This window comes from Acinonyx jubatus, chromosome D2, assembly GCF_027475565.1.
Source record: "Acinonyx jubatus isolate Ajub_Pintada_27869175 chromosome D2, VMU_Ajub_asm_v1.0, whole genome shotgun sequence".
NCBI lineage: Eukaryota > Metazoa > Chordata > Mammalia > Carnivora > Felidae > Acinonyx > Acinonyx jubatus.
This window is the reverse complement of record NC_069393.1, coordinates 29,886,177-29,911,452: the sequence shown is the minus strand read 5'-3', so window position 1 is coordinate 29,911,452 and position 25,276 is coordinate 29,886,177. Positions and strand designations below refer to the sequence as shown.

The 25,276-nt window shown below is 54.0% G+C and overlaps 1 protein-coding gene across 1 annotated transcript in view; it reads right to left on the bottom strand.

Moving 5' to 3' along the window:
- Positions 1–2,175: 2,175 nt before the first annotated feature.
- The window catches only part of LOC106967193 (collagen alpha-1(XIII) chain), a 79,564-nt gene continuing 56,463 nt past the window's right edge, over positions 2,176–25,276 (bottom strand). The window contains exons 29-38 of the mRNA XM_053207058.1: positions 23,512–23,553; positions 22,572–22,598; positions 21,562–21,642; positions 18,039–18,074; positions 15,189–15,242; positions 14,120–14,173; positions 13,077–13,112; positions 7,168–7,245; positions 4,210–4,248; positions 2,176–2,311 (exon numbers count right to left, since the gene is read on the bottom strand). Of these exons, the coding sequence (XP_053063033.1) occupies positions 2,309–2,311; positions 4,210–4,248; positions 7,168–7,245; positions 13,077–13,112; positions 14,120–14,173; positions 15,189–15,242; positions 18,039–18,074; positions 21,562–21,642; positions 22,572–22,598; positions 23,512–23,553 (450 nt within the window). The 3' untranslated portion in view covers positions 2,176–2,308. The remainder of the gene's footprint in view (positions 2,312–4,209; positions 4,249–7,167; positions 7,246–13,076; positions 13,113–14,119; positions 14,174–15,188; positions 15,243–18,038; positions 18,075–21,561; positions 21,643–22,571; positions 22,599–23,511; positions 23,554–25,276) is intronic.

Genomic DNA, 25,276 nt, shown 5'->3' with positions numbered 1-25,276 from the left:
TCCTGGCTGAAGATACACGAGGCACTGAAGCACGTGAGGGTCAAACCAGTGGACGGCCACGCACCGGGGAGGGCAGGGTGGCCCCCGGCCGGTTGTTTCTTTTTGTCTCCGACCACCGGGCAGCTTGCAGTGAAATGTGTGGAGGACCTTCCCCTGCCCATCCAGGGCTCTCCTGCCAACTTATTTCTCCTTGACGCTGACTTTTAAACTTGCCCTAACACATATTTCTAGGCTATTCTCTATGTTCTAGTGAAGGGGATCCCTGTGGTATCAACGGGGGGGGGGGTGTAATAAGGAAGTGAACACCAGGATGGACATAAAGTTCGAGGGTTTTCCCTGGGGACAGTTACCCCGAGTACTCAGCTCACACAGAAGCTCAGGTTCTGGAGCCTTCCAGTTAATGTTTGACTCTGGCCTGAAGCCATCAGTGGGGTCGGACTGCTCCAACGAGAGCCTGAAAGGGAGTGGGTCTACAGGAACCAGGTTATACTGATACCTCAGGACCTCAGTCCGGCCAGGGTGGGAGGAAGTAAAAGGAGCGGGTGAGGCGGCCACTCTCTCCGGGAGTGGAGGATGTGGGCAGGGCAGCGTTCTGACTTTCAGGGCCCGTAGTCCCTTTTATGGCCACAATTACATTTTATGACTGCTCTGGCAGAAAGATGAATATAACCTTGGCTGGATTCATTATTAGACATTCTTTTTTCCCCCCTGAATTGAAAAGAAATGAAAAGGCAAATATTTTCTTAGCTCCTGAAAGTTCCGTGGGGCCGGGCTCGCGGCATTGTGCGTGAAGAAGGTGGCCCTTGCTGGGGCTGATAACATCCCGGACTCAGGATCCCTCGGGAAGGGCCACATCCTGGAAGTCTCCCGCCACAGGAATAACGACAGTGCCGGCGGGCGGCGTGGGCCTCTGCCCCGTGGGGAGGGGACAGGCGACCGGTCAGTGACCATGGAGGTCAGCTCCAGGTCTACTTTTCAGTAGCTTCGTTTGCTTTTCAAACGAAGAAGCTGAGATGCAGAGAAGGAAGTGGATTCCCAAAACACATGAGTGGCCGTCTAGAGTAAGAATGTTGATATGGTTGGTCCCCTGGGTCGGGGCAGCCGGTGGTCCCCTTACCACAATGTGGCAAGGGTCCCACGAACGTGAAGCCCCCTAACGTAGCGTTCGTGTGACTGTGCCTACAGCAGCGTGTTATTTTCAAGCCCCGAGGAAGCACCAATGTACGTTGTAAAACATCGAACAGTAAACCTGTGTGCCACACATAGGGGGTACTTAAGGCAGGTTCCCTGAGACCTCTCCTAAGCCGTGTGCTGTGAACAGAACTCTGTAACCCTCTATTTATTAACAAATAAACACAACTTCGGAGTGCCAGTCTGGCCTAGATTTGTGAGTGTTTTCTGAATGTTCTTTGTCAGAGTGCAATGGCCACGAGGCAAGCTTTCCAGCTGCTAGTGGTGCGTGGGCCTTGCAAATCTGTGTCAAACGAACGGCCACCAACAGCGGTAGCTGTGACTAGTGACTGTCGCTCAAAAGGAAGAAAAACACAAAATCATCAAAAACAAAAACAAAAAACAACAAAAAAAACCCCCCCAAGAAACCAAAAGCAGTAACAAATAGCCCTTTGGAGCCCTGGGGATCCTAGAGGGTTTCAGCACAAGTGAATCTGAGATGTTCACATGGCTCTAGAAAGAACTTGGGATATCTTACAATAGACATTGCTTCAGAGTCCCCTCCCTCCCTCTGTTGGACCTCACAGTTTCATACAGTTGCTGTCTACTTCTGAGGACCCCTGCTTCGGAACTTGCTGCTCTCACAAGAAAGAACATATTTAATTTAATGATTGATCAGGATCAGGAATTGCCACGTTTAACTTTTTTTAATAATGAAAATCCATAAGAGCTTAAAATATTCTTGGCAAAAACACCACCGATGTCCACATCCCCGTGAGTCCACACGTAAGCTAGCCAACACCTTAGTGTTGGCCGGCCCCCTTCGGCACCAGAACACTATAATTTATTAAGCTTCAATACTTAATAAGTGTGCACAAATATCATGCAAACATATGCCCGTACTCACAAACAAAAAGTGTATTAGAGTCGTAGACGTATACAAAACATCTTGTAAACAAAAGGAAAGAGGTTGGCATTTTCTGTACAAAATATGCAAGGTTTTCTTTTTCTTTCTTTTTTTTTTAATAATAATCTGTAAGATGCATCATACTTCCGGCATTTTCAAAAAGTGAAAACTGTATAAAAATAAATACTCTATGTACAAACACACACACAGGCCAATCCCAGGTTAGAGGCATCACTGCAAAACAAAAACACACAAAACAACGTAGAGTTAGTGTCAGTGGGTCTGCGGGCGTCTACTTCCCTGGTGGGGAAGGAGTGTGCTCTCTGGAGGGTTGAGGGGGCAGCTCTGGAACGGGGCCCCGCGACCCCCTGGGCGGAAGACCCCAGAGCTGTCTGCACCCCGAAGGAAGGCAGAGGCAGGAAATTACTTTCGCCTTCCTGTCACCCCCTTCCTGGCCACTAGAGGGCACTTGCTCTCTATGTGGCCTTTGGGGGCTTGGCTGTTGATGAATTACCACATTGTCCCGGACTGAATTTCTGGTGTGGACCAACAGACAGGAGGCTTTCTAGTTACTTCCCCAAGACACCGTAGCTCTGGACAATGGCTGTTCTCCCCCTGCCAACCTCAACCACTGCCATCTCCTAACCATCAGCGGCAACCTTGAAGAAGGAAATCTTGGAAACACGTCATTTGACACGTCTCTTCCCTCCGCCTGTGGAGTTTTAACTAGGTCTCAAGGGACACACCAAAGGGACGAGGCATGGCTGGAGAGACGGATTCTCGGGGGGGCATCTCCCTCGAAGCTGAGCTTTTCCCTTCTCTGCTCAGGGATGCTTTGGGTACATGTACTTCACCTTGGGCCTGGTGTCTTGGTGGTTTCACTACCTTTAACTCAATCCCGTGAGCTAAGGAGATTCCGGGCATTTAGCACAGAGGAACTCTTCATCTCATTGTTAAGCGGGCCACTACTGTCCCTGAGACAGGGCTGGGTTAGCTACGCACAAACTCTTGGATACGTTGGGTTCTCCTTTTAGAAGGACAGACCAACACCTGGAGACCGCGTAGGGAGGGCTGTGAGAAGTCTCGGTGGGAGCCAGGTGGAGGGTGGCTGCGGAGGGAGGGTGGGCAGCATCGCGGCCGCCACCTTTGCCGAGGACCCGGGTGGGCTTCCGGATTAGTGACCTGATGGCTGTCATCAAGTCAGCACAGAGGAGCCCTGTGCTTTGGGGGCCCGGACTGAGCGGGGTGATTGGGTTCAGGAGCACAGCCCTGTGGTGTTAGACGGTGTTAATGATGCCAACGCCAAGGCTAGCATGAGCAAATGAAAGCTCGTTGCTGATGGGAATTCTGGGAGCCCAGGAGACGCTGGGCAGCAGGTCCCCCGTGTGCCAGCAGGAAGCTCTGGCAGCTTAAGTTCAAGGGGAAGGGTAGAGTGGTGAGCCGGTCAGTCTCTACGAGGAGGTACAGAAGCTAAGTGAGTTTGTAGTTCAAGCAACTTAGATTCCCGACATCTGTATAAATGTCATCATGTGGCTTACCTGACCTCGCGTGAACGCTGCGAGAATAGGTGCCGATAACTAATTTTGAAACACGGTCTAGGGGCGCCCTGGGTGGCTCAGTCGGTTAAGCGTCCAACTTTTGATTTCAGCTCAGCTCACAAAGATCCCAGGGTTGTGGGATCACCCTGAGTGTGGAGACCCTCTCTCTGTCTCTTTCCCCGTTCATGCCCTCCCTTTCTCTTTGTCTCTCTCTCTTTCTAAAACACAACAAAACAAAAACAAAAACCCAAAACAAAAAACCCCAAGGTCTAGTAGTCCTTGGAGGAAAGGTGCTGTAGAAATTAACCACACGAAGCATGAAGAGATCGGCTGTGGGGCTACATGGACCCGCCGTACGCTGGGGTCCGCGGATGCCTCAAAAAACATTTTTGAAGGTTCTCTAAGTGCGTGCAGTGAATGGGATGTTTAATGGGCACCCTGCCTTTGGGATCATTCCTTTCTCGACCCATGCCTTGCGACCTCATCTGCAGAAAGGCCCAGCGTGGAAAGTGTGCGTGCATGATGTCACTTGAGAATGGAGCCCCAAGGACCCCTGTGTCCCCCGAGGCACCGCAAACCACCGGGCGGCCTTACCTTGTTCCAACAGCCCTGGACTGGTAAGCCATCTTCGCCCTGCGGGGAGGAAGGAAGGCAGGTGGCTCAGACTCTGGGACAGCCCGGCGAGCAGGCAGGACAGGGGAGCAAGGGCCACAAACACTGTGGCAGCCCGCCTCTTGTCTATCCCTCTCCTCTGCTTCAGGGCAGAGCCTCCGAAATGGGTGGGAGGCAAGCCGGACTTCCCACTGACTAGGGTCACACACAGTCACCGTGCAAGGCCAAGGCGGGGGGGGGGGGGGGATGCCCTAGCCTGTGGGGTCAGCGAGCAGCGGTGACCTGAGTGTCCTGTTAGGAACAGCCCTCGGCCGCGCAGGTCTCTGCTCTGGCTGTACTGAATGCTAGGTGCTCACAGCTCAGTCATTCAGCGCTTGGAGGCCTGTTTCGTCCTCTGTGAAACCTGGGGAAGGTGCGGTTGTATGAGGTGATCACTAAGGTGTCCCCAGCTCTCCTATGATCTTAGTTTCCTCCCTTCCTGAGCAGCAGGAGGAAGAGATCTAGGCGGTTCCCATCTGTTAATCAATAAGGAGGAGGGCGGGGTGCAAAGAGGCAAGCAACCTCATGGGAATTGCAACATGGTCTCGAGGTGCCTTCAGCAGGGTGACGCTGTCCTCGGGCTCAGCCTCAGCCATTACTGGGAATTTGGGGCCGGGGGCGGAGATGAAGTGGAGGATGGGGATCAACCGTGCCCCATCTGTCCCCTTTGCCGGTGGCACCCACAGAGCACCTGTAGCCCCAGGACGTTCTGAGGCTTCTCAGGCCCTGATGTCCTGGCCCCCTCTGGCATACCCTGGGGGGATCTGGAAACTGTGAGACAAGGTGGGAGTGTGAGGCTGAACCGGGGCCTAGATCTGGTCTAGAATTGCAGCCCAGATCCTAGAATTCCACGCTCCAGGGCACAGAAGGATGGATGCAGGGTTTCAGATGACTGGAGCAAGCGGTTAGCCCAGAGGTGGTTGAATGGGAGCCCTCTGTGCCGCAGATGGATTTCATCCACCACGACAGGTGCCTAAACCTCTGGCCTGGCAGGTAGCAGCCAGCCGGCCCACCGCGGAAGGCAGAAGAAGCCTAGTTATCTCAAACTGAGATAGCTCCCCCTGCCCCCATGTCCACAACGACACAGGGCAGGGGACGGGAAAAGAGCCACGACGAGAAACAAGAAAGGGAAGATACGTACACTTCCCCAGCGGGATTCATAGACAAAGGACACATCGGTATGGGATGTTATTGCAGAAAATGCCGCTTTGCATTAAGGACCAAATAAAGATGCCCTTCATTGTCCCCTCTGGGTCAGGGAGGGTCTGCAGGGGGAGGTGGTGCATTCCAGGGCTTCATGGAGACCTGCCCCCTTCCCCAGCCCGCCGTGGTGCAACACTTCACATGGACTCTGGAAGGGAGAGGAGCCTCCGCGGGGCCACGGCGGCATTCCCATTGGCACGTGATGGTGGCAGGGCAACAGAGGAGAGTGGGGCAGGCGGAGGGAGTGTGTGAGAGAGGAGCAGGGTTGCGCGGGCCAGCGGAACTCAAGGTACTCAGGCCACGGAAGGCACGTGGTCGAGAGGAGACCTGGCCGGTGATTAGTGGAGGTGCTCTGGGGGGACCGGGGGTCCTATGGCTGCATGCTCGGGGGTCATCAGGCCAGGCGGTGGGGAGGTGGGGGCAGTGGGCAGGGGCTTCAGCAGAGGGGTGGGGGGAAGGGGGAGCATGCTACCCTGCAGTCTTCCTTTGTTGTCTATACTGGTCCTAAAAAGTCCCTTCACGGGGCTCCGTGGTCACTTCTCAGGGGCACACAGCATATTTTCCTACAACTTTTTCTCTTCTCTTCAGAGATAATTCTCGTGTGACCCCGGGGTGAGACGTGGGACCTGGAGTCCTCATCTCTTACTTGTATGAAAATAGTTACGTGCACTCTAGACCTCCTGGGGAAGTTTAGGAGAGTGGGAACCTTCTAAGCCAATTGCCTTGGAGTGAGGTGCCGTCCATTTCTCCCTTGCAGCGAGGTGAAAGGGTGGCTATGGGGCTAGAACGTCCCTGCCCGACAGACCCTGAGCCAGGTGTGAGCAGCACTGTGGCCACTCGGCCAGCACATGCATGGGGAGGGTTCCTAAGAGCCTCCCTGTCTCCCCTCTTCTCTTCCTCAACTACATTCTCGACCTTTCCATTCTCTTCCAGACTTGCCGGTGGTGGGTCATCTGCAGATGAAAGGGAGGGAAGCCAAGCGAGGGTCTTGTAGTGTCTCCCCGGGTTGAAGCAAAAAGGATGAATCGTTTAGTATCTAAAATCCTGACCTTGGACCATCCTTTAGTTCTGGTGGTAGCACCGGGGTAACGACCCCAGAGCCAGCCTGGAAGAACGGGCAGAGTGGCCCCCTCTTCTACCTCAGTTCTAGAACTTCTCAGTCTACCCACGTTTATGAGCATGCCCGTCTGTCCCCGGCCACATCACAAGATGGCGGAACGGGAAGGGGTGTGGGACTGGCTCAGGCATCTCATTCAAATGTTCCGCCTGGGGCTCAGCTGATGCTTGCTGAACCAACCGCAGTGTGTGAAGGAAGAGAAGTCACAGTTGCCAAGAACCTGTCCAGAGGATCTCACCTTCCTGACTTTCTGGGGGCAGGTTTGCCTAGAAGCCCCTAGGAAGGGAGGGTCGGATGCGGGATGGCTCACAGTAAGGGGATGTGCTTTTGCAGCAGCTGGAGGAAGAAGCCGAGAAAACATCTGGCAAGCTTTGCGTGCTCCAGGGGGCATGCTTGGAGGCCCTGAGGACCAGCCAGGGCAGGGTGACCCTTAGCGTCTACAGAGAGAAGGGGCAGGAAGTGGAGACTGAGTGGATGGGGCAGGAGGCGTGAGGAGGGCGGCTGGAGAGGCATGCGGGCAAGAACCACACACGTGGGGAAGCCTGAGTCGGCCATGCAGGCGAGGGAGGGTGATGCCATACCAATGGGCACGGGGCATCCAGTCCGTCCAGCCCTGGTAACCCCGGCTCCCCTTTCTCTCCTTTAAAACCTCGGTGTCCCTGTTCACAAAACCAACCACGATGATTATTTAGGTTGAGGCCGGCCAGCTCCGACTGTGGAGTGGAGAGGCCCAAGTCTTACCCCAGCCAGGATGCAGGGCCTTGAGGCATCTACGAGCAGGGCCCAAATCCCCGTTGATCCTCCTGTCCCAGATTCAACCTCTGCGCTCTCTTTGGCTGCCACGAGAGCTGAGCCATGTACGACCAGCCCCCTCCCCGTTTAAAGACTGAATTGGAAACAGCGCAGATGAACTTCAAAGGTAGCGTAGCATCGTTTTCAGAGCCATGGATTGTGAAGGCACTTGAGAAGCCCGGCTGATGTGCCACAAATCAGTCCTCAGAAGCCTGTCTGGGGGTGCTTCCCTACTGGTTTTAGCTGGATGGCTAGTGGGCATCGGGAGGCTGTATATTAAGAGCCCCCTTTCTCCGGCCTTGTTCTACCCAGTCTGGGGTATAGACGGCCCCCGGGGGACATGAACCCGGGCGGTCTCCTGCATCCTGACAGAGGATCCCAAAACAGCTTGAACTGCTGGCCACAGAGGGGGCTGTGAAACGAAGAAGGCAAACGAGGGGCTCACAAATGCTACAGCGGCTTCCAAAGCCATGCTGGAGCTCGCGGCCAAGGCCTGCTCCCCAAATCCCTTTCCTCGGGAGCGGGTTCTCATTTGCACACGTCCACTGTTCTACAGCTTTGAAGGAAAGGGGTTCAACCAGAATGACTGCAGCTGTGGTTTGAAGGCAAAGCCAACAGCAGGCAGAGTTTCCCTGGCCGAGTGAGCGGATATTTGCCTTCTTGGTTTCAAACTTGGCAAACCTCAAGGAACACACCAGAACAATGCAAGTGATAAATGAAGACATACCAACGGGCAGGGGGCGTCTAATCCAGGCGCTCCTTGGTCTCCCTTATCCCCTTTAGGCCCTCTAGAGCCTTTCTTCCCCCTCTCCCCCTGTAAATAATGGTTTAGTCCGAGAGAAAAAAATAACATCAAAACTTTAGGATCATTCCCGTGTTAAGGTTAGAAACAGAAAAAGAAAAAAAGAAAAATCAAAGAGGGAAAATACCGTCTCTTAATTAGGATCTTCTTCCCAGTAGGATTTGAGGCCAGCACCCATCCTTACTCCTCTAGAAACTGGAGACTTTGGTTCAGGCAGGTGGGCAGGGGGCAGGGGAGGAAACTGAGGCCCGGGGACAGGGAGCAGTGGGGCTCAAAGCTGGAGGTGGAGGGAAGTGTCGATGGAATCTATCTGTGGCCAGCGTTGCTAACACCGAGCCCAGAGCGGTCTGTGATGAACAGAGGACCCACTTCCTTCTCTTCGAGGGTCCATTTTTGAAAGGCTTTGACATGGCAACTTTTGTCCCAATTGGTTTTCATCCCTTTGATATTCTATTAGGAGGCAAAATGATTTTATCCAGAACCCTGGGATATGTGTGTGTGTTTGTGTGTGTGTGTGCACATGCGTGTGTGTGAGCGTGTGAAGATGTGCTTGGGCATGCGTGTACAAGTGTGTGCATGTACGATTGTGTGCTTGCACATGAGCGTACAAGCGTCCATGTGTACGTGTGTGTCCAGGGCTCATGGTGGCCCCTGGTTCTGTGAGGTCCTCTCATTGTACGTGCGTCTCTGGCCCGTCCTGGTCCGGATCATAGGCAGCTATTTGTATATTTGTATATTGACAGGTTGGTTCAAGGAGCTCATTTGTTTCTGCAAAACTTCCCTAAGCATCCTCTTTCTCAATTGAACCCCACTTTGTATGCGCCAGGATCACTCTCCATTTAAAAAGGGGCAATGGGGAGTTCTTTAATGACTTTGAGTTTGGATTTTCACATGTTGGGTTTCCTGACAAAGGGGCCGAGTGTGCCCGTGGGGAGCCTTCTTGGGAACGGGTCTCCTCAGCCGCAGAAGGCCGATGGCGTAATGCCTGGGGGCTTCCACTGTGCTCCCCGAGGTGGATAAGACCTTGAAGGCGGGCAGCGCGGGATCAGAGCAAAGGCTTGGAGCCAGAGCGCGTTCTGCTTATTACTAGCAACGTGTCTTGGGGAAGTTACTCAACCTCTCTGAGCCTGTAGAACATGGATGATAATATGACCTGCTTCAAAACTTTGGTGTGATGTCTTTGTGCACGGTAAGTGCTTAATACTGACACATGGCACGTGCTCAGCCGGTGAGAGTTGCCGCACAATGATGCCAATGACAATTGTTACTTCTTGTTGGCCAGTATTGGAGCCGAGGCTCCGGACACCATCCTGTCACGTCTACTGTGTTCCTGCAGTGGAGGGCTGCAAGGTTCCTCGGAGGGAAGCAAAGGACGAGAATAGTTTTTATGTTTCCCCGAATCTTTGGGAAGTCCGCCCATTTCTTGATTCCAGGGGTTCCCTGTGATGGCCAGTGCACTGGTCTGAGTGAGTTTTCTGAAGTGCAAATACTCACTTGGAAAATGCTGTGCTTAGGAGGGAACGTGTATATGCGCGTTAGGTGTGCCTGTGTTGGCCCTGAGCTATGCCCACCAGTGAGAACATGATGGCGTGAACTGTCCCCGAGCAGTGGACAAGCAAAACCACCGGCTGCTTGGATGGGAAGCCCACGGTCAACTTTCTCAGCAATGTGGTCCCTTATTCACCTTGGGTCAGGTCAGTGTAAAAGCAAACACAGCTTCCCATGTTCAGAGGGTGGGCAAAGCTCCTGAGGGGTTGGCGGGGGTGGGGTTCCAGGTCCCTGATGACTCGCCTCTGGGCAACAGAGGGTCGGCGGTGGTCCTGACTTTCCAGGTGGGCAGCTTGCACCACGGGCGCCATGTTCTAAGGGCCCAGGAAATGGCTTTACAGTGGAGGCCCTCTGGAGATAGTAGAGTACTAGCTTTACCTACATTTCCCCTGCCTCCCACCCCCAAAGAGTGACAAAAAGAGGCCCTGGCAAAGAGGGGGTTCTAGATGGGGAAAGGGCAAGTTAAAGTCGAGGAGCAGAGGTTTCTGTAAAATATAGGGATGCATGAATTGACCTGAGAAGAAATAAATTGCAGCTGGGAGAGTGGAAAGAAAAGGATGAGGGGTATGGGGTTATGGTAATGGGGTGAACATGTTGGGCGGGGGGAGAGATACTGAAGGAGTGAAGGAAGGAAGTGTCCAGCCCGGGCCAAAAGAGATAATGGAGGAAGGAGAGGTAAGGAGGCAAGGGGACCTGGGGGAGCAGGCCGCTCGCACGCACAAGCACATGCACACCCAGACGGCGCGTCTCGCAGTGACCGCTGCCTCCCCGCGTGCACGCAGACCTTCCGGCTGGCTGGGTGGCAGGCAGTCCCACCGCGGCACCCAATTTTCCTGACGCCAGATTGCCAAATTCGTGCCACCGTTTATCTTGTGACCGCCTTTTTCATCCTAAACGTGGCTCCTGGGCCCAGTGCACGAGGCCGCTAAAGGCTGAGAAGAGTACCGTCTCTTGCGACAAGGACAGAACATTCTTTCCATTGCCCTGTGTGCCCCCCTTAGGAAAGTGCCTGTTTGGGGCTCTGGGCCTTGCCGGCTACTGCGAGGACCTTCTTCCTTCCACGAACAGGAAAGAGGCTCCAAGGCCGTTGCCTGGTGGGACACAGGCAAGCCTAGTTTTAAGATGGCGCCTTGGTTCACCGTAAGTCAGAGCAACAGGCTTGCGGTGCAGCGACCGGGGGCCTCTCGGAGGCCCAGGCATGACGTGTGGCGAAGCCTGAGAGCTACCTCAGGTAGCCACCCTCTCCTACGGGGGTGGGGGGGGCGGGGCTTGGAACACCTGCAGCTTCAGCTTCATGAGCAACAGTGGGGCTTCTAACTAGAATGTCATCTAAGCCCCTCTGGGCTTTTCCCTTGACCGAAGTGTCAATACTCTGAGCTTCAAGCCTAAGGGAAAAAAACTGTCCGTGGCAAAGCATTGACTGTGCTTGGAACTTCCTTTGTTTTGAAGGCTTTATCACCAAGCCTCTACATCTCTCCCCAAAGGTCCATTAGGGTCTGGGGTAGAAAGAGGTCTGTCTGAGGAGGTGAGATGTAGGGGGAGCTCTTCCAGCACATTCTGGCATCCCGAGAGTCAGATCTCTTGAATAGAGGACACAAGCTGTTCCTTGATTCAGAGACCTGCTCTTCGGAGTAAGTCAGTTGTCCTGTACAGTATGCTCGAAAGCGGGTTTGTGCAACTTGACCGTTTGCCGGACTTGACTTTTACTAAGTGGCATATTGCTAATTTACGGGTGGGGCAGGGGAAAGTGTGTAAAACTTTTAGCTAGGAAGGAGTCGTGGAGGAGAAATATTCCCCCGTGGATTCCTGGGACCTCACTGGCGCATTCAGCAACCCCAGTCCCTGACATCAGCACCTCCTGCCTCTTGCCACCCCTCCAGCTGGGACAAGGGCATCTTTCTGCCTGTCTCCACGTCTAGGGCAACACGATCACTGCCACCGGAGGACTGGCTTTGCAGCCTCCAAATGGCTCACTGCCTCAAGCCAACTGGAAAAGTCTTAAGAAATCGTTCAAAAAGTATTAATTGAGTATGGCAAAGACAACCAGAGCACTGTAGAAATAAATTAGAAAGGGAATTAGTGTGCCAGCTAAGAGGTGGAATGATCAATTTTTTTTGGTGGTCACAGTCAGGAAGGTGGGCTTCCCAGCCTGCCTGAACAGCCAGCACATTTCTGGAAGTAGGTCTGTTTCTTCCGGGGATTTCTAAACTTGGTTTTCCGCGGACAGTTTAGTAGGGGTCCCTCTGCCTGCTTCCTCTTACCTATAGAGGCCACAGAACAAATTGAGTTGCTTTTGACCCACTGCCAGAAAGGACAATTTAGGGATAGAAGGAGTTCAGTAAATACACCTTGAGTTGAAATGACAGGATATAAGATATAAGCGAGATATAAGCATACAGATTCTGGCACTTTCTAGCCATGAACACGGTTATCAGTGCTCGAAGATCAGCCAGAAGACCAGGGTTTGAAAGCTATCTGCTGTGCCTCTGTCTGCGTGAGCTCAGTATATTTTGTCGTGATTCTGGCCTGTTCTCCATCCGTTCCCCCACTCATTCTCGTCTACCTCTAAGACCCTTGGATATTATGACCCACTAGAAGATGCGCTTGGGCCTCTAAGAGCTGTGTGCCACACTCCGAGAACCACTGGGAAGAAACAGCAGATGAGACGTTCTATGAAGGGACCCGGTGGCCATCTCTCGGTCGGATGTAGGTAAATGGTCCCTGCTGGGCCCAGAGGCGTCTTGTGTCATCCACCGTGTACCATCATATGGCCATGGGTGCTGTGGACATTCAGTAATTGTGTCCTGCTGATGACGGCAGAAACCAAAGGGACAGCAAAGGACCTCGGGAGGTGCAATTCATTTCATGGTCCTGCTGACTTTTTCCAAGAGAAATAATGGCTGTGATGATTTTTTAAAGGGTTGGCTGCTTACAACAGCTGTCTGCTTGTGCTTGGAACTGGAATTTATTTCTTTCTCACCAGTGGCCTGGGACGCCTGGCGAAACTAAGTTTCAGAAAATACCATTTAGGGGTCCGTTATCAGGGCACCCTAGGGAGAGCTGGGCACGTGACTCCCGTTGCTGGATGGCAATGCTAATCTGATGGCCACCCTGGGATTCAGTCTCCCCTTGTCTTGTGGAAAAAATCCATGCTTCTATTTCAGGATTAGGCCTCAGGCTGCCTGCGTGCTACACAGTGAGCCCCTCACTATAAAGCCTTTTAATTCAGGATGATTTGCCAGGAAAAACTGTATCTGCCCATGTTGGGTCAGGAATCCCCAATTGATCATTCCACCACATCATGAAGACATTAGTAAGCAGAGCCAGAGTGCAAAGGCTCAGACTCACCCGGTTTCCTTTGTCCCCGGGTGGTCCATGTAAACCCTGTAATAAATCGCACAAACGAAGACGCGTTAATGAGAAAAGGCAGGATGGCCATCCCGTCCTTCCTTCCAGGATCATAAAGGTCTTCACTGATGTCTGATTCATCAGAGACAGGCTTAATTATCCCCATTTTACAGAAGGGGGACAAAGGGGCTTGACCTAGAGACAAATAATGAGTGATGGGCAAAGCCAAGAACACGGTCCTGGTTTTCTCTCGCTGCAGCCGAGCCCCGGGCCGGTGGCTCTATTCTTCTAGCTCACTCGTGCTAATGAGTGCCAGGTGCTGAGGACACGGCCTGGACACAGAGAACTCTCCTGGCAGAAGAGGTGTTTGCATGGCTCTCTCGCCAGGCTCTTGCTAGAGAAATGACCCCAAAGCTGCTCATACCCTCTTTTCAAGGCACAGGCTGTTCTGCATTGTCTTCAGCTAGAGGAACGGCACAAGGCAAGGACCGGCCAGGGTTAGCCCGAGGCATGGAACTGGTGAACAGATGTGCCACCTCCCACCTTCCAGTGGGTGGGAAACAAAGGTCCTGGCTCTCTTGGGCGACCAACTTTTAGAACAACCCAACGGGAAAATCTGCCGTAATTGGGAAGGCTGTCTCTTGGGAGAGCCGCCCCTCTCATGAAACCTCTCCCTCTGGCATTACGATGTTGTGGATTTGATTCTGCCCCTCCTCGACGGCAGGGGCCGCTGACACATTCGTCTGTGAGGCCCCCACTGCACGGAACACAGAGGCTTGCAGCTGGAGGGGCTCGTATGCGTTTGCCTCATGCCTGAGGACCTGAGGCCCAACAGGGGCCACATGTCCCAAGCACTGCCTCGAGCAGTGCCCGGCAGGGAAGTTCCACGGCCAGTTGGCTGTTGGCAGCCTCCTCTGTCACAGAAATCAGCGTTCTGGCTTAGCTCTGGATGTCTGCTCCGGGCTCTGGGTTTTCTGTTGTGACGAGGGCTCTGTTGGGGGTAGGGATAGGCGGAGAGAAACTTCCCGTCCCGCGACACTTACAGGAAGCCCAGCCGCTCCTGATGGTCCTGTCATCCCAAGGTCGCCTTTGCTGCCCTGGAACAGGAGAGAGAAACCCATGAGCCCTCCCTGACGGGGCAACAACCTTCCATCAACCGTTTTCTGTTTTTGTGTGAAACCCAGGAAACCTCTCCAGTCCCCTCAAAGAGCCGTCACTGCAAAGCAAGGGCTGAGCGGAGGGCTTGACTGGTGTGGACTGTGCCTCGGCACCTCCCTCCCTCCAGCAGAGCCCATCCCCCGAGGCCCTCTGGAAAGACCGGACACTGTCCTGAAGGTAGTTGCTGGCCCTCAAGCAGAAGCCGGGGAGGGGAACAAGAAGCAGGACATGAGCATGGACAGCGAAGGTGGGGAAGAGGCAAAGAGCTTTGATTTCTTCTTTGAAGCCACAACTGTCCCCTCTGAGAGCAGCCATCCTGGTTCCCAAAGTGGCTGTGATCTCAGGGAAGCCTGTGACCTAGGGAGGAGGTCTAGTGTCCCAGCGGCTCTCCGGTGACCCGCCCCACGCGGGCCTGGTTGGGGAAGAGCTGACGGACGGGACGGGCAGCCCTCCTCGTCCCCTGAGCCGAGCCCCCCACCGGCACCGCACATGCCCACTCCCCCGGCTGCGGCTGGGAGACGTGACTGTGGGAGCTGGCCTAACGCCCATCTTCCTGACTGCCAGGATTTTCTTATGCCACCTGGCACTCCGTTCTATGCTGTCTTCCTCAATCATACCGGGTTTAGGTGTGTCTGGTCCCAGCAGCACCGGGGACCTTGCCAGACTGAGCCTGTGACTAATGCCAGGTGACTAGGAGCCTAGCACGGGAAGCTGTCCGTCTGTCCGCTCACAGCTATAAAGTGAGCAACCCAGGCCGGCCGGCTCCCCCACGGGCTGCTGTGAAGGTCACTGGGAGAGGACAAGGAGGTACCGGCTGCTCCAGGGGGAATGGGTGGGGGCTAAGGACCCGCGGCCGAGCCCGGGCCAGGGCGCTGGCCCCCCTCCAGGTGTTCACACTCGCTGCCCCTGGTGTGCAGACCACCCCCCTGGTGTGCAGGGTTCCCGAGCACTCACCCTCTCGCCCTTTGGTCCCGCTGGGCCTGGAACTCCGACTGGTCCTGGAGTACCCTGGGGAGGCGAAAGAAAGCAGACGTGAGGGGGCCGGTGCCAGGGGAAGCCCCGGGAGCCCCGCCCGGCGCTGGAGATGAGCAAGGTCCAGAGGCCCATTTTCAGGGTTGGCGAGGCCAGGCTCGTTCAGGGCAGTCATTCGACTGGGGCGGGTTCCTGTTTGGGTGGGGGGCCTCGGGGAGAGAGGCGTCCCCCTGCCTCAGGGCCAGATTTGAGGGGGGAAACCCTTTCGCTTCACCACCAAGCTTGCCAAGGCTGAAAACGGTAGAACTGTTGCTTAGTTTGCTCCCTGAAGCGCTTGGGAGGGGTGGGTGCCATCCCCGGGGTGGGGGCGCGGGCTGGCACCTGCTTGCCGTCGCAGCTCCACATGCAGCGGGAGGCGCTTCATGCCACAGAGACCGATGCAGACGCACACACAGAGGCAGGCGCGGGAGGGTCGTTCAGCCACCGCTTAGCCCACCCGCCCCACCGCCCCGGCCTCCCGCCTCCGGCCGGGCCTCTGCACCCGCTCCCAGGCCCCGCGGGGCAGGCTGCACCGGACAGTGAAGCAGTGTGCCTCGGACGGGTGCCAGCGCTGGCCTGGCCGGGAGATGTGCCCTGCTGGCTCCCGAATCGGGGCTGCCGGGGGGTGGGGGCGGGGCTGGCTGTGACACAATTATCTTCGCCAGTTTCCACCCGGACTGGACGAAGTGTGCATCTCAGAGCTTTCCTGTTGCTCGGCCTCGGTGTTTAGATTTCCTGCTCAGACAAGGACTTGAGGACGAGGGGCTGGCCTGTGCGCGGCTTTCTGGGGCACGAGCCATTGGGGAAACGCTGACTGACCTCACGCGGAAAAGAAAAAGAGCGCTAAGACGTTCTCGGTGCCCCCTTTGCAACTACGGGGGGAGGACTGGGCAGGTGGCACAAGGGCGCCTCAAAAATGAAGGGGCCCCGATCAGGCTCAGAACGGCACTCCGGGGTCCCTGGCCTGCTTCAAGTCAAGCCTCTCAGGCCTTTCAGCTCTGCGATATTGGAGACGTTTCTTGGGCTCTCTGAGGGTCCATTTTCCTCCCTGTGAAATGGGGATGATGATACGAGTATCTGCTTTTGAGGCCCCCGCCCATTAAAACGGTTGACTGTATGTCACGCATTCGGCACCAATAAACGTCAGTATTGGCTGGGCAGGGTTATTTGCCCCATAAAACTTTTCCTTTAAGGTTGTGATATTGATTTAATGAGGGAAAATAAAACCTGGGGCCCAAAGGGGACAGCATCTCTGAATCTGCACTGCTCCCCCGTCCATCCAGGAAGAACGGAGCGCGTTGTGAGGACGGTTTTGCTTTCTCTGATTCCAGCCACAGATCATCCCCCTCGCCTGACGGGCCACCTGGGGAAGGTGCGCTAGGCGTGAGGAGGATGAAAAGGGAGGGACTGGGGAGGAGCGAAGCCGGAATGATGCCTGGAAAAGAGGTCTAGTCTCCGTATGGGAGCAGGTATAGTGTCGCCTCCGTAACCGCATGGTGGAGAGGGGCTCTGGAAGGGCCGTGGTCTCGGCTGAGCCACGTCACCGCCTCCGCTTGGTGAGGACACGTGCACTAGGACGAGGCTCTGCGGCTCCTTCTCGAAGCTCTCTGGGCTCCCACTGCACCAGCTGTGAGGTCCACCTCCAGGGCCCCGAGAAGGCCCACTGTTGCCTTTGTGCTTTTGACATCGGCCTGTACCCCAAGTGGATATCCTGCACCTCCACAAATGAAAGCCTGCAAACTCGCTTTCCCCTGAGGGCCATTCCAGTCAGCTCATTAGAACCTCGACTTCTAGGCAGACCATGCAGCCGTGGCCTCACAAGTGTCCCGCAAAGGCAGGGCGGGGACTCCCTGGCTGGAAGGGGCCGGGCGTACCCACAGCTCTGGTGACGGCTCCCGGGCAGGGAAGTTCAGCCTCCTGGCCCTCGGTGGTCAGTGATCCCTACACCCTGGGAAGGTGACAGGCTTCAGTGGGAAAGCCACTTCCCTAAAGACCTCCCGGGGTGCTCTGGGAGGAGCCTGGCAGGTGGAGAGGAGAGGAGAGACTCTTTTTCTGATGCTTCAGCTGTTTGTCACGAGAAGAAGGGCCAGGCGCTTGCTAGTCATGAGTAGTGATGCCTGTTTTCTGGAATCAGAAAAGAATGAAGAGGGGACCCGAATGTTCCTGACTTGCTCTGCATAAGCCCCCTGTTGAATCGCGGGGCCGCTGCGGCACCACAGGAAGTGGCTATAACATGCCTGCCGAACACTGAGCTGGGACCGCCCCACGTGATCCTAGATGCTACACCTGTCCTCACCCCAGTACACTCCACAGGGGCTGCACAGGACTAGGAAGCCCTTGTGGGCAGACAGGAGATGGACAGAGCTCACAGCATGAAGACAACACGGCATGACAGGCACATACAGACACTGTTGTGTTTGGTGGGCGTGAGTCAGGGTCCCGACCCCTGGGGCTGGGCTCCCAGGCCGCACTCGGCCCTCCGCGAGAAACAGAGTCTATGCCGCTGGAGCAGACTTCCACCCCGTGCCCGGCAGTCAGGAAATTCAGATTTGAGGACCTTGGGTTCACACGATGGCCGGGGGAATTCAGATGAAGGCCAATCCGTCTTTGGCCGAGAGACCCGAATAAGCGTTTCTGAACTGAGTGCAGACGGTACCTTTCTGGTGTTGGTGGCAGGATGAGGCATGACTCACGGGGAAAACGAGGCCATAGCGGGACAGGGACAGACGAGAGGGGTCACAGACCGGGGGTGGGGTGGGGTGGGATGACGGGTAACAGAGAAGCGACACTCACCGGTGGCCCAGGCCTGCCGTCCAAACCTGAAGCTCCCTGGACGAAGGGAACAGTTTGACCAAGAAAAGGGGAGGGGAGGAACGGGAGGGAGAAAAAGGGACCGGGGAGGGAAGAGGTGAGTGAAGCAGTGACTCTGGACAGACACAAATGCTGGCAATCAAACAAAACGGGAGAAATAGGCTTGGGAGGACAGGTAATGGTATTCACACGGAAACCAACAAAAACGGACACTGGGTGCAGTGTGGCCGACCGCTGAGCAGGCCGGTGGAGATCCGTGCAGATGGCTGTTCTGATCCTCAGCGTCCCCTGCTTCCCTCTCGCCTGTTATCCCCTCTCAGAAACCCCTCTCCCAGGGGCTTCCAGTGCCCCGGAGAAAGGGACGCAGAAAGAGAATTCGTGGGAAGGTGTCTGGAACCAGAGGTAGTGCATCCCTTCCCCAGGACCAGTCTCACCGCAGAGGGACAAGCCTGTGTGGACGGTGGGTTGTCTTCCCAGCGTCTTTGGCACAGCTGCTGAGACCAGGCCATGCTGGGGAACCCTGAGGAAATCAGTACTGAGTTGGGAACCTGGGGGAGAAGCCAGCCTGCTTCTGCTCCAGCGTTGGGGCTCGGATGTTAGTGCTAACGATGCCTGACCTTTCTCTGGCACTGCAGTTTGCAAGACTCAGCACGAACTCGATCCTTTCGTGTTGTCCCAAACAAGGGCCCTTTTATAGAAGAAGGCTTTGGGGGCAGCTGAGTGCGACAAAGGTCTAAGGCCACGTACGCCCTGGAGTAAACTGGCTGGCGGGTGGGATGCTATTAAGACCATTTGCAATGCAGCATCCAGTGATATATGAGAGGGGAATAGGCTGGGAAGCTGCCCCTGAGACCCACCTAGAAAAACCAGGGGGGAATTTGTCTAATGACTCCAATGTGACAAACCACAGAGAAGGCAGTGGAGACACTCTGGCCCCGTAAGGACTGAGTTCTCAAAAACTGCTTCCAGCAGTTCAGAAATGAGCCTAGGCCAGGGTGCCTGGGTGGCTCAGTTGGTTAAGTGTCCGACTTCCGCTCAGGTCATGATCTCGCGGTCCATGAGCTCGAGCCCCGGGTCAGGCTCTGGGGTAACAGCTCAGAGCCTGGAGCCTGCTTCGGATTCTGTGTCTTCCTCTCTCTCTGCCCCTCCCCCCACTTGTGCCCTGTCTCTCTCTCTCCCTCAAAAATAAATAAACATTTAGAACATTAAAAAAAAAAGGAAAAAGAAATGCGCCTAGGCCTCAGGATTGTACGGTGGGGTGATGCCCCCCAGCAAGGAAGGGCAGGGGAAAGGGTGCTGGGTAGTAGGGTCCTCCAGGGCCTTCCTTCTCAGTATTAGAATCACAAAAGTTCCAGGATGATCTTGACTCACAGCCTAGAAAGCTGTGGTTCTCAACCCCACTGCCACATGAGAATTTCCTGGGGGAACATGTCAAATAATACAGATGCTTGGGTCCCACCCCACCCCAACTCAACCAGTCTCCAAGAATGAGGCTGGGAGTAATGGCATGTTTGGAAAGCTCCAGGCAACTCCAGTGTGTAGCCAGCCCTGAGAACCACTTCTGTAGGGCAAACAGGAGGAACTGAATAGGATGTCCTAGAAAAGCAGACTCCTACCATATGGCATACAATATTGCGGTGAAGCCAAAAATCAGAGCTTTCACTAAATATCCACACACTTTGTCTATGCAGCGTTAATACTGAGTTATCTTGAGAGATCTGGAGCAGTGGACACAGACTGGAGGTTTTCAGGGCATATGTGGGCCACTGACATATTTTGCACAATCTGCAGAGTTGCAAGGAATTTTGACTTCACGTTAGAAAATGGGGAGATTTCATGTAAAATGCCAGCTGTCCAGCTTCCTTTGAAAAATGAGACTATCCAGAATACTGGACCCTTATTCCCCCAAGGCAACAGTCAGCTGAACTGAGGAGGGACGGCTTTCCTTAAGAAGGGACCCATGGTCTCCAATGGGCCACAGTCCCCACTCCTCTCTATTGTCTCTCCGAAGTCCCCGTCTGTTGCCAGCTGTGAATATGCTTGCTCTGTTGTTTTCCTAAGCTAGCAAAAGTATTTCCCTGTGCCCGTTTCGCTATTGAAAGTTGACAGGTTGAAGGTAGACTGGCACTTTGTCTTTCCTCTGGCACTTTCTTTGTTTATACAACCTGTTTGGTCTCTGTGCCGTTTGCATTTCAACCCCTGGCTCCGGTCCCCAGTGTTCACTAGGGTGTTGGGGCCATGAAGGCGGGCAAGGAGAGATCTGTGGTTGAGCGGGGGCAGGAAGGCTCTTTAACAGTAAGGAGCATTTAACCATGCCAGACATAGCCTGAGACATAGGAAAACGTCTGTTCAAGTCATCAGTTTTCTTTCAGGTACATCAGCTCCTTCCTTAAATGGTCCTACATTTGATGCGCTAATGAGCGTGGAATCATACCTTTCGCTCTTGCTGTTTGGTTGCTGTGATTATATTAATCAGACCTTCGAGCCCTGCCAAGCTGGGGTAATTGGGTTTCTCTTTGTTGGAGAACAAAGCTGTTCTTTCCGGCTTCCCGGGGTGGGAACTGGCCTTGTGCCTGGGACGGAGGAAGCCCCAGTGGCTGGAATGAGCCCCTTCTCGAGGCTGTGGCCTCAGTGAAGGAGCAGCCTCTGGCGTGGCCTGACCACTGACTTCACATATGCCATCAAGTGACGCTCTTTCTTCTCTGGGGCCATCAGTAAAATGAGGAGATGGACCGCGAATGACCATGCTAGCTCTAGAAAACCAAGCCACGAAGAGTGCCAGCCCCTCTGGGGTGTGAGGGAGGATGAAGCCCAGGGCTCCAGGGAGGGTGAGGCGGTGACAAGGCCATGAGCCCCCTGGAGTTTGGGACAAAAGATTCGCCCAGGCCGGGCCCCACGTCTGGAAATGTAGATGCCTCCCAAGCGGCCCCTCGCCCTGACCTGGGATCTGATCTCAGGGCAGGCTGCGACGAGAGATCTGAAAGGCCTTAGCCTGCTGGGACCAGAGAATCTGCCTTTGTACAGGCTTTTCTGCCGTGGCCAGTGCTTAAGAGCAGAGAGCGGGGGCTCTGCTCGGGTCTCAGTAGGAAAATAAGAGAGAGACGAAGACGTTTCACTGTCTCCTTGCCCCCAGGTCCTTCACGCTGGGCTCCCAGGAAGGCAGAGCTTTACTGCCTCAGAATCAGGCACATGTAGGCCAGAGGCTGTTCTCAGGCTGTTCTGTGGCTCTCCAGCTGGGTGCTCCTTGGGGGGGGGGGGGGGTGTCATATGTAGCTGTCTATTCCCCCCACACCCAGGCCAGGACCTGGCCCAGAGGGAGCCCTCGGTAAGGGAATTAGAGGCTATGACCTCGCCCGGGGTAGGAAAGCAAAACCACGCGGAGTTCAGGGATGCTCAGAGCTTGAGAACCTGCAGCAGTGTTCTCCTGGGGTCCCGTACACCACCCGGCCTCCTCAGGACCACCCAGCTGGGCTCCTCACGGTGCTGCTGGCTCTGAGATACTTACGGGTAATCCCAGCGGCCCTCGGTCTCCTTTCTCTCCCTGGACACCCTTCTCTCCTTTTGCTCCATCCAGTCCCGCTTCCCCCTGAAGGAAAGGGAGGGGGGAAGATCACAGATGGGCACGTCTCAGCCACCTCAGTCTTGCGTTCTGGGATCCTGGAGGGTGGGGTGGGTTGGGGAGATGAGGGCAGGTAGAGGATGAAGAAGAGAGGCGGTGGAGGTGGCTGGCCCAGGGATGGCAGGCTGGAGACTCCAGGAGTCCTTGAATTCCTAGCCTGACTCTCCCTCAGTTTGAGTCCTCAGTATGCCTGTGGTGACTGGGAGGTCCCCCTAAGAAAAGGGGGTGGAGTGGACACAAGCCCACAGGGCAATTCCAGGTGGGGCTTGGGCCTAAGTGACCACTTGTATAGCAGCAAAAGTGGGGCCCTCCAGACACTGGCAGGTGCCTGAAATGCCAGCATGGGAACCCCGAGGCTTGCGAACTAACTGGGACAAGAAATTGCCCAACAGTCCCCTGAAGTATACTGGGGCAGGAAGTAAGGGCCAGTAGGCCATCAGCGCCCAGCCCCTCTTACCCAGTTGGAATGCTTTTGAGAGGGGAGCCTGGGAGACCTCCAGGCTAGAGACCAGTGGGTTTGGACCCGGGGAGGGGGCCCACACTACACCCCTCTCTGTCTCCCACCCAACTTCAAGGAGAGTGAAAGATCTGGGGTGGGTCACACGGAAAAGGATTTCATCATCTGCTAAGAATCTAACCTGTCACTCACTGGGTGGATTAATGGATGGGAAAATTCTAAATCCAAAGCCTGCCCAGTGTCAATGATGGATGTGAAAAGGACTGTAGGACTTCATTCTGTCCTGATTGTAGCCACTGGCTAGAGGGTCACGCGATTCCTTTTAGGGAGGGGGTCAGCTGGGCCACCTGTCTCTGAAGGACTTTCTTCCTTTGCAGCCCTCACCGGCACCCCCTGCCCCTTCCCCTGCTCCAGCACTTGTCACATGACCTCTTCTTACCTTTGGTCCAGGAACACCTTGGAGTCCCTGCATTTGGAAGCAAAACAGGGGTGTCTCAGAACTGCATTTCTGGTTAAGTCAAAAATACCTTGTCTACAAGTTGGACCACAAAAGAGCAAGGGCCTGGGGTCCCTGCCCAGGGGAAGCAGAGGGGATGCTAAAGGGGTTTGTGCTTGGGCCTCCCTGGGGTGGGGTCTGATCCAGGCTCCCCAGCCAGGGACTGACAGTCTCTCTGTAACCCCCACAGCTGACCTAGAGTCTCACGAAGGGAAGATTTGGAAGGAACACAGCAAAAGTGGAATAAACTAACATATGCAAAGTGTTTGGAGCAGTGTTTGGCACACAATAAGTCTCAAGAAATGTTGGCTACTCTCATCATTACTACTCCTACTTCTGCCAGTGACAATGGGTGACACAGTGCCCTGGGGACTGTGAACCCCACAGAGGAAGGACCAGCATCTGTTGGTTGAGGATGCTTGGGGACCTTATAAAGGCCTCATCTTATCACCTGTAACCATGGAAAGGCCGATCCACTGGGGCTGGTCTTAAATCACTGTCTCTATTAATCTAGATCATTTTGCTGGCCAGATAGCAGAAAGAGGAAGCAGGAGAGCAGACGCCTGATGGCCAAGGGCAGAGCTTAGTGACAGAGGGACTCCTGCAGGGCCGTGGGACCAGACCCCAAGGCTGCCCGGCCACTCAACTATTTCCGGGAAACCCGGCAACACCCAGGTTCCTTGGTGTCACTGAGGTGGTGCCTGTTTAGCAAGGGAAGGAAAAGGAGTAGGGAGGGGTTTGCGGTTGAGAAAATCCCACCCTGGGAGGAGGCTGTGACAGTGACCTGAGGCCTCTGAGGTTGACCCCAGTGACTGCTGCGGCGAGGGGACGTCAGGGGCCCGGTTAGAGTGGACTGAAACACTGACAAGCCCTCCAAACTTACCGGAGGTCCGGGAGGCCCCTCTGGCCCTGGGGGCCCAGGAACCTAGAATCCAAAGGGAGATGGTTAGCCCACTGCCTGTTACGCTCCAAGCGGCCTCTCCTTCTGACATGGCTCAGGGTCCAGCTGGGGACTGACTGCAAAGCCAGAGGAAGACAGAACTGCCCAGCATGTTGTCTCCCAAAAGAAGGCTTAGAACAGGGCAGAAACTCACAGCAATTGATTAACCTGTACAATATTAAAAAAAAAAAAAAAAAAAACAAACCCAAATTGCCAGGAAATGCTGTCGAAACGTCTAGACTTCCAGATTTTCTTGAAAAAAAAAAAAGAGAGAAAGAAAGAAAAAAAAACATCTGGCAGCACTAAGACTCTTGTTCATGCATGGCAACAATTGTCTAGAGCTGAATAAGAGGTTTCCCCTCTGGGGCATGAGATCTTCCAACGACCCCAGTCCCCACCACCCCCTATTGTCTTTGACCTCGACCTTTACCTTCATTTGTTGCATGCCTGGTCCTTGCAGGCATTTGAATTTGAGATCTTTGGCTTCAAGGAGCAGAGATTGGTTATGTGGAATGGGGGAGCTGCTGAGCAGTTTTGGAAAAATGTCCCTCAAGTCTCCTCAGGTCTGTAAGAGAGACCACTGGTCTCTGCTTCCCTTGAAGGCACAGTGAAGTAGAACAGATTCACACTGGGCAGGGAAGGGGGAGGGACCCAGGGGGTCTCTCTCTCTCTCTGTGGAGGATGCTGTTCATTGCAGATTCTGTTTCTGATCAGAATGGACATCCATTTGCCCACAGTCAGTCACCCAGGAGGCAAGGGGAAGTCCTGCCTGCTCCTTTCTGAGCTGCTCACCCCATTTCAACTTTGAAGCTCTTCTTGTCTTCCCAGGGTTAGAATCCCACGGAGTGTGGCTGGGGTGTGACCTCTCTGCCAGGCCATCAGAGAGGAGCTCCCTACACCGGGCAGAACTGGTACCTCTAATGTCTCTTGGGTCTGTGGACTTCTCGGCTCAACCTCTGGAAACTCGGTTTTCTTTTGTGAAAAAGTTTACTGCTTTTTTTCTTATTATAAATAAGTAGTTCACGTATCCTGATTGTGGTCGAAGCTACCCAAACCTATGTATTGAATAAAATTCACGAACTATACAGACGTCGATTTTACCGTCTGTAAAATGATAATTTGGAAAATAAAATAATTAATAACAGACCCATTAAAATCCTTTGGAAATTACAAGGGATTGAAAGAACGAAAAAGAATAAACATCTGAATACTAATATTTTGCCTTATTTCCTTCCACGCTTTTTTGATGCGGCGTAAAATGTATTTGAATACGTCCGTACTTAATGATGATTATCATTAATTATATATATATGATTATATATATGATACATATACATGATATATATATATTTATGATGATTATCATAAATATATATATATATATATATATATATATATATATAATTTGATTCTCTGCTGGTTTTTCATTTAAATAGAAAAAATTTTTCTATTTTTTGAGTACGTTCCCCACAAGCGTCCTTTTCATGGCGACTGCACGGCACGGAATGAGTTCCTCCCCAGCTGGGGCTCGGAACAGTGCTTGGCACAAACATTCTCAAACATGGGGACCCTTATTACCAGTAGTATTATCAACCGTAAGTTATTGAATCATTTCCTTCTTGTTAGAAATGTAGCCTGTTTCCAATTTGTACTTTAAATACTTCTGGAAGGAACATTTCTATGTGTGGTGCTTTTCCCGCATTTCGGA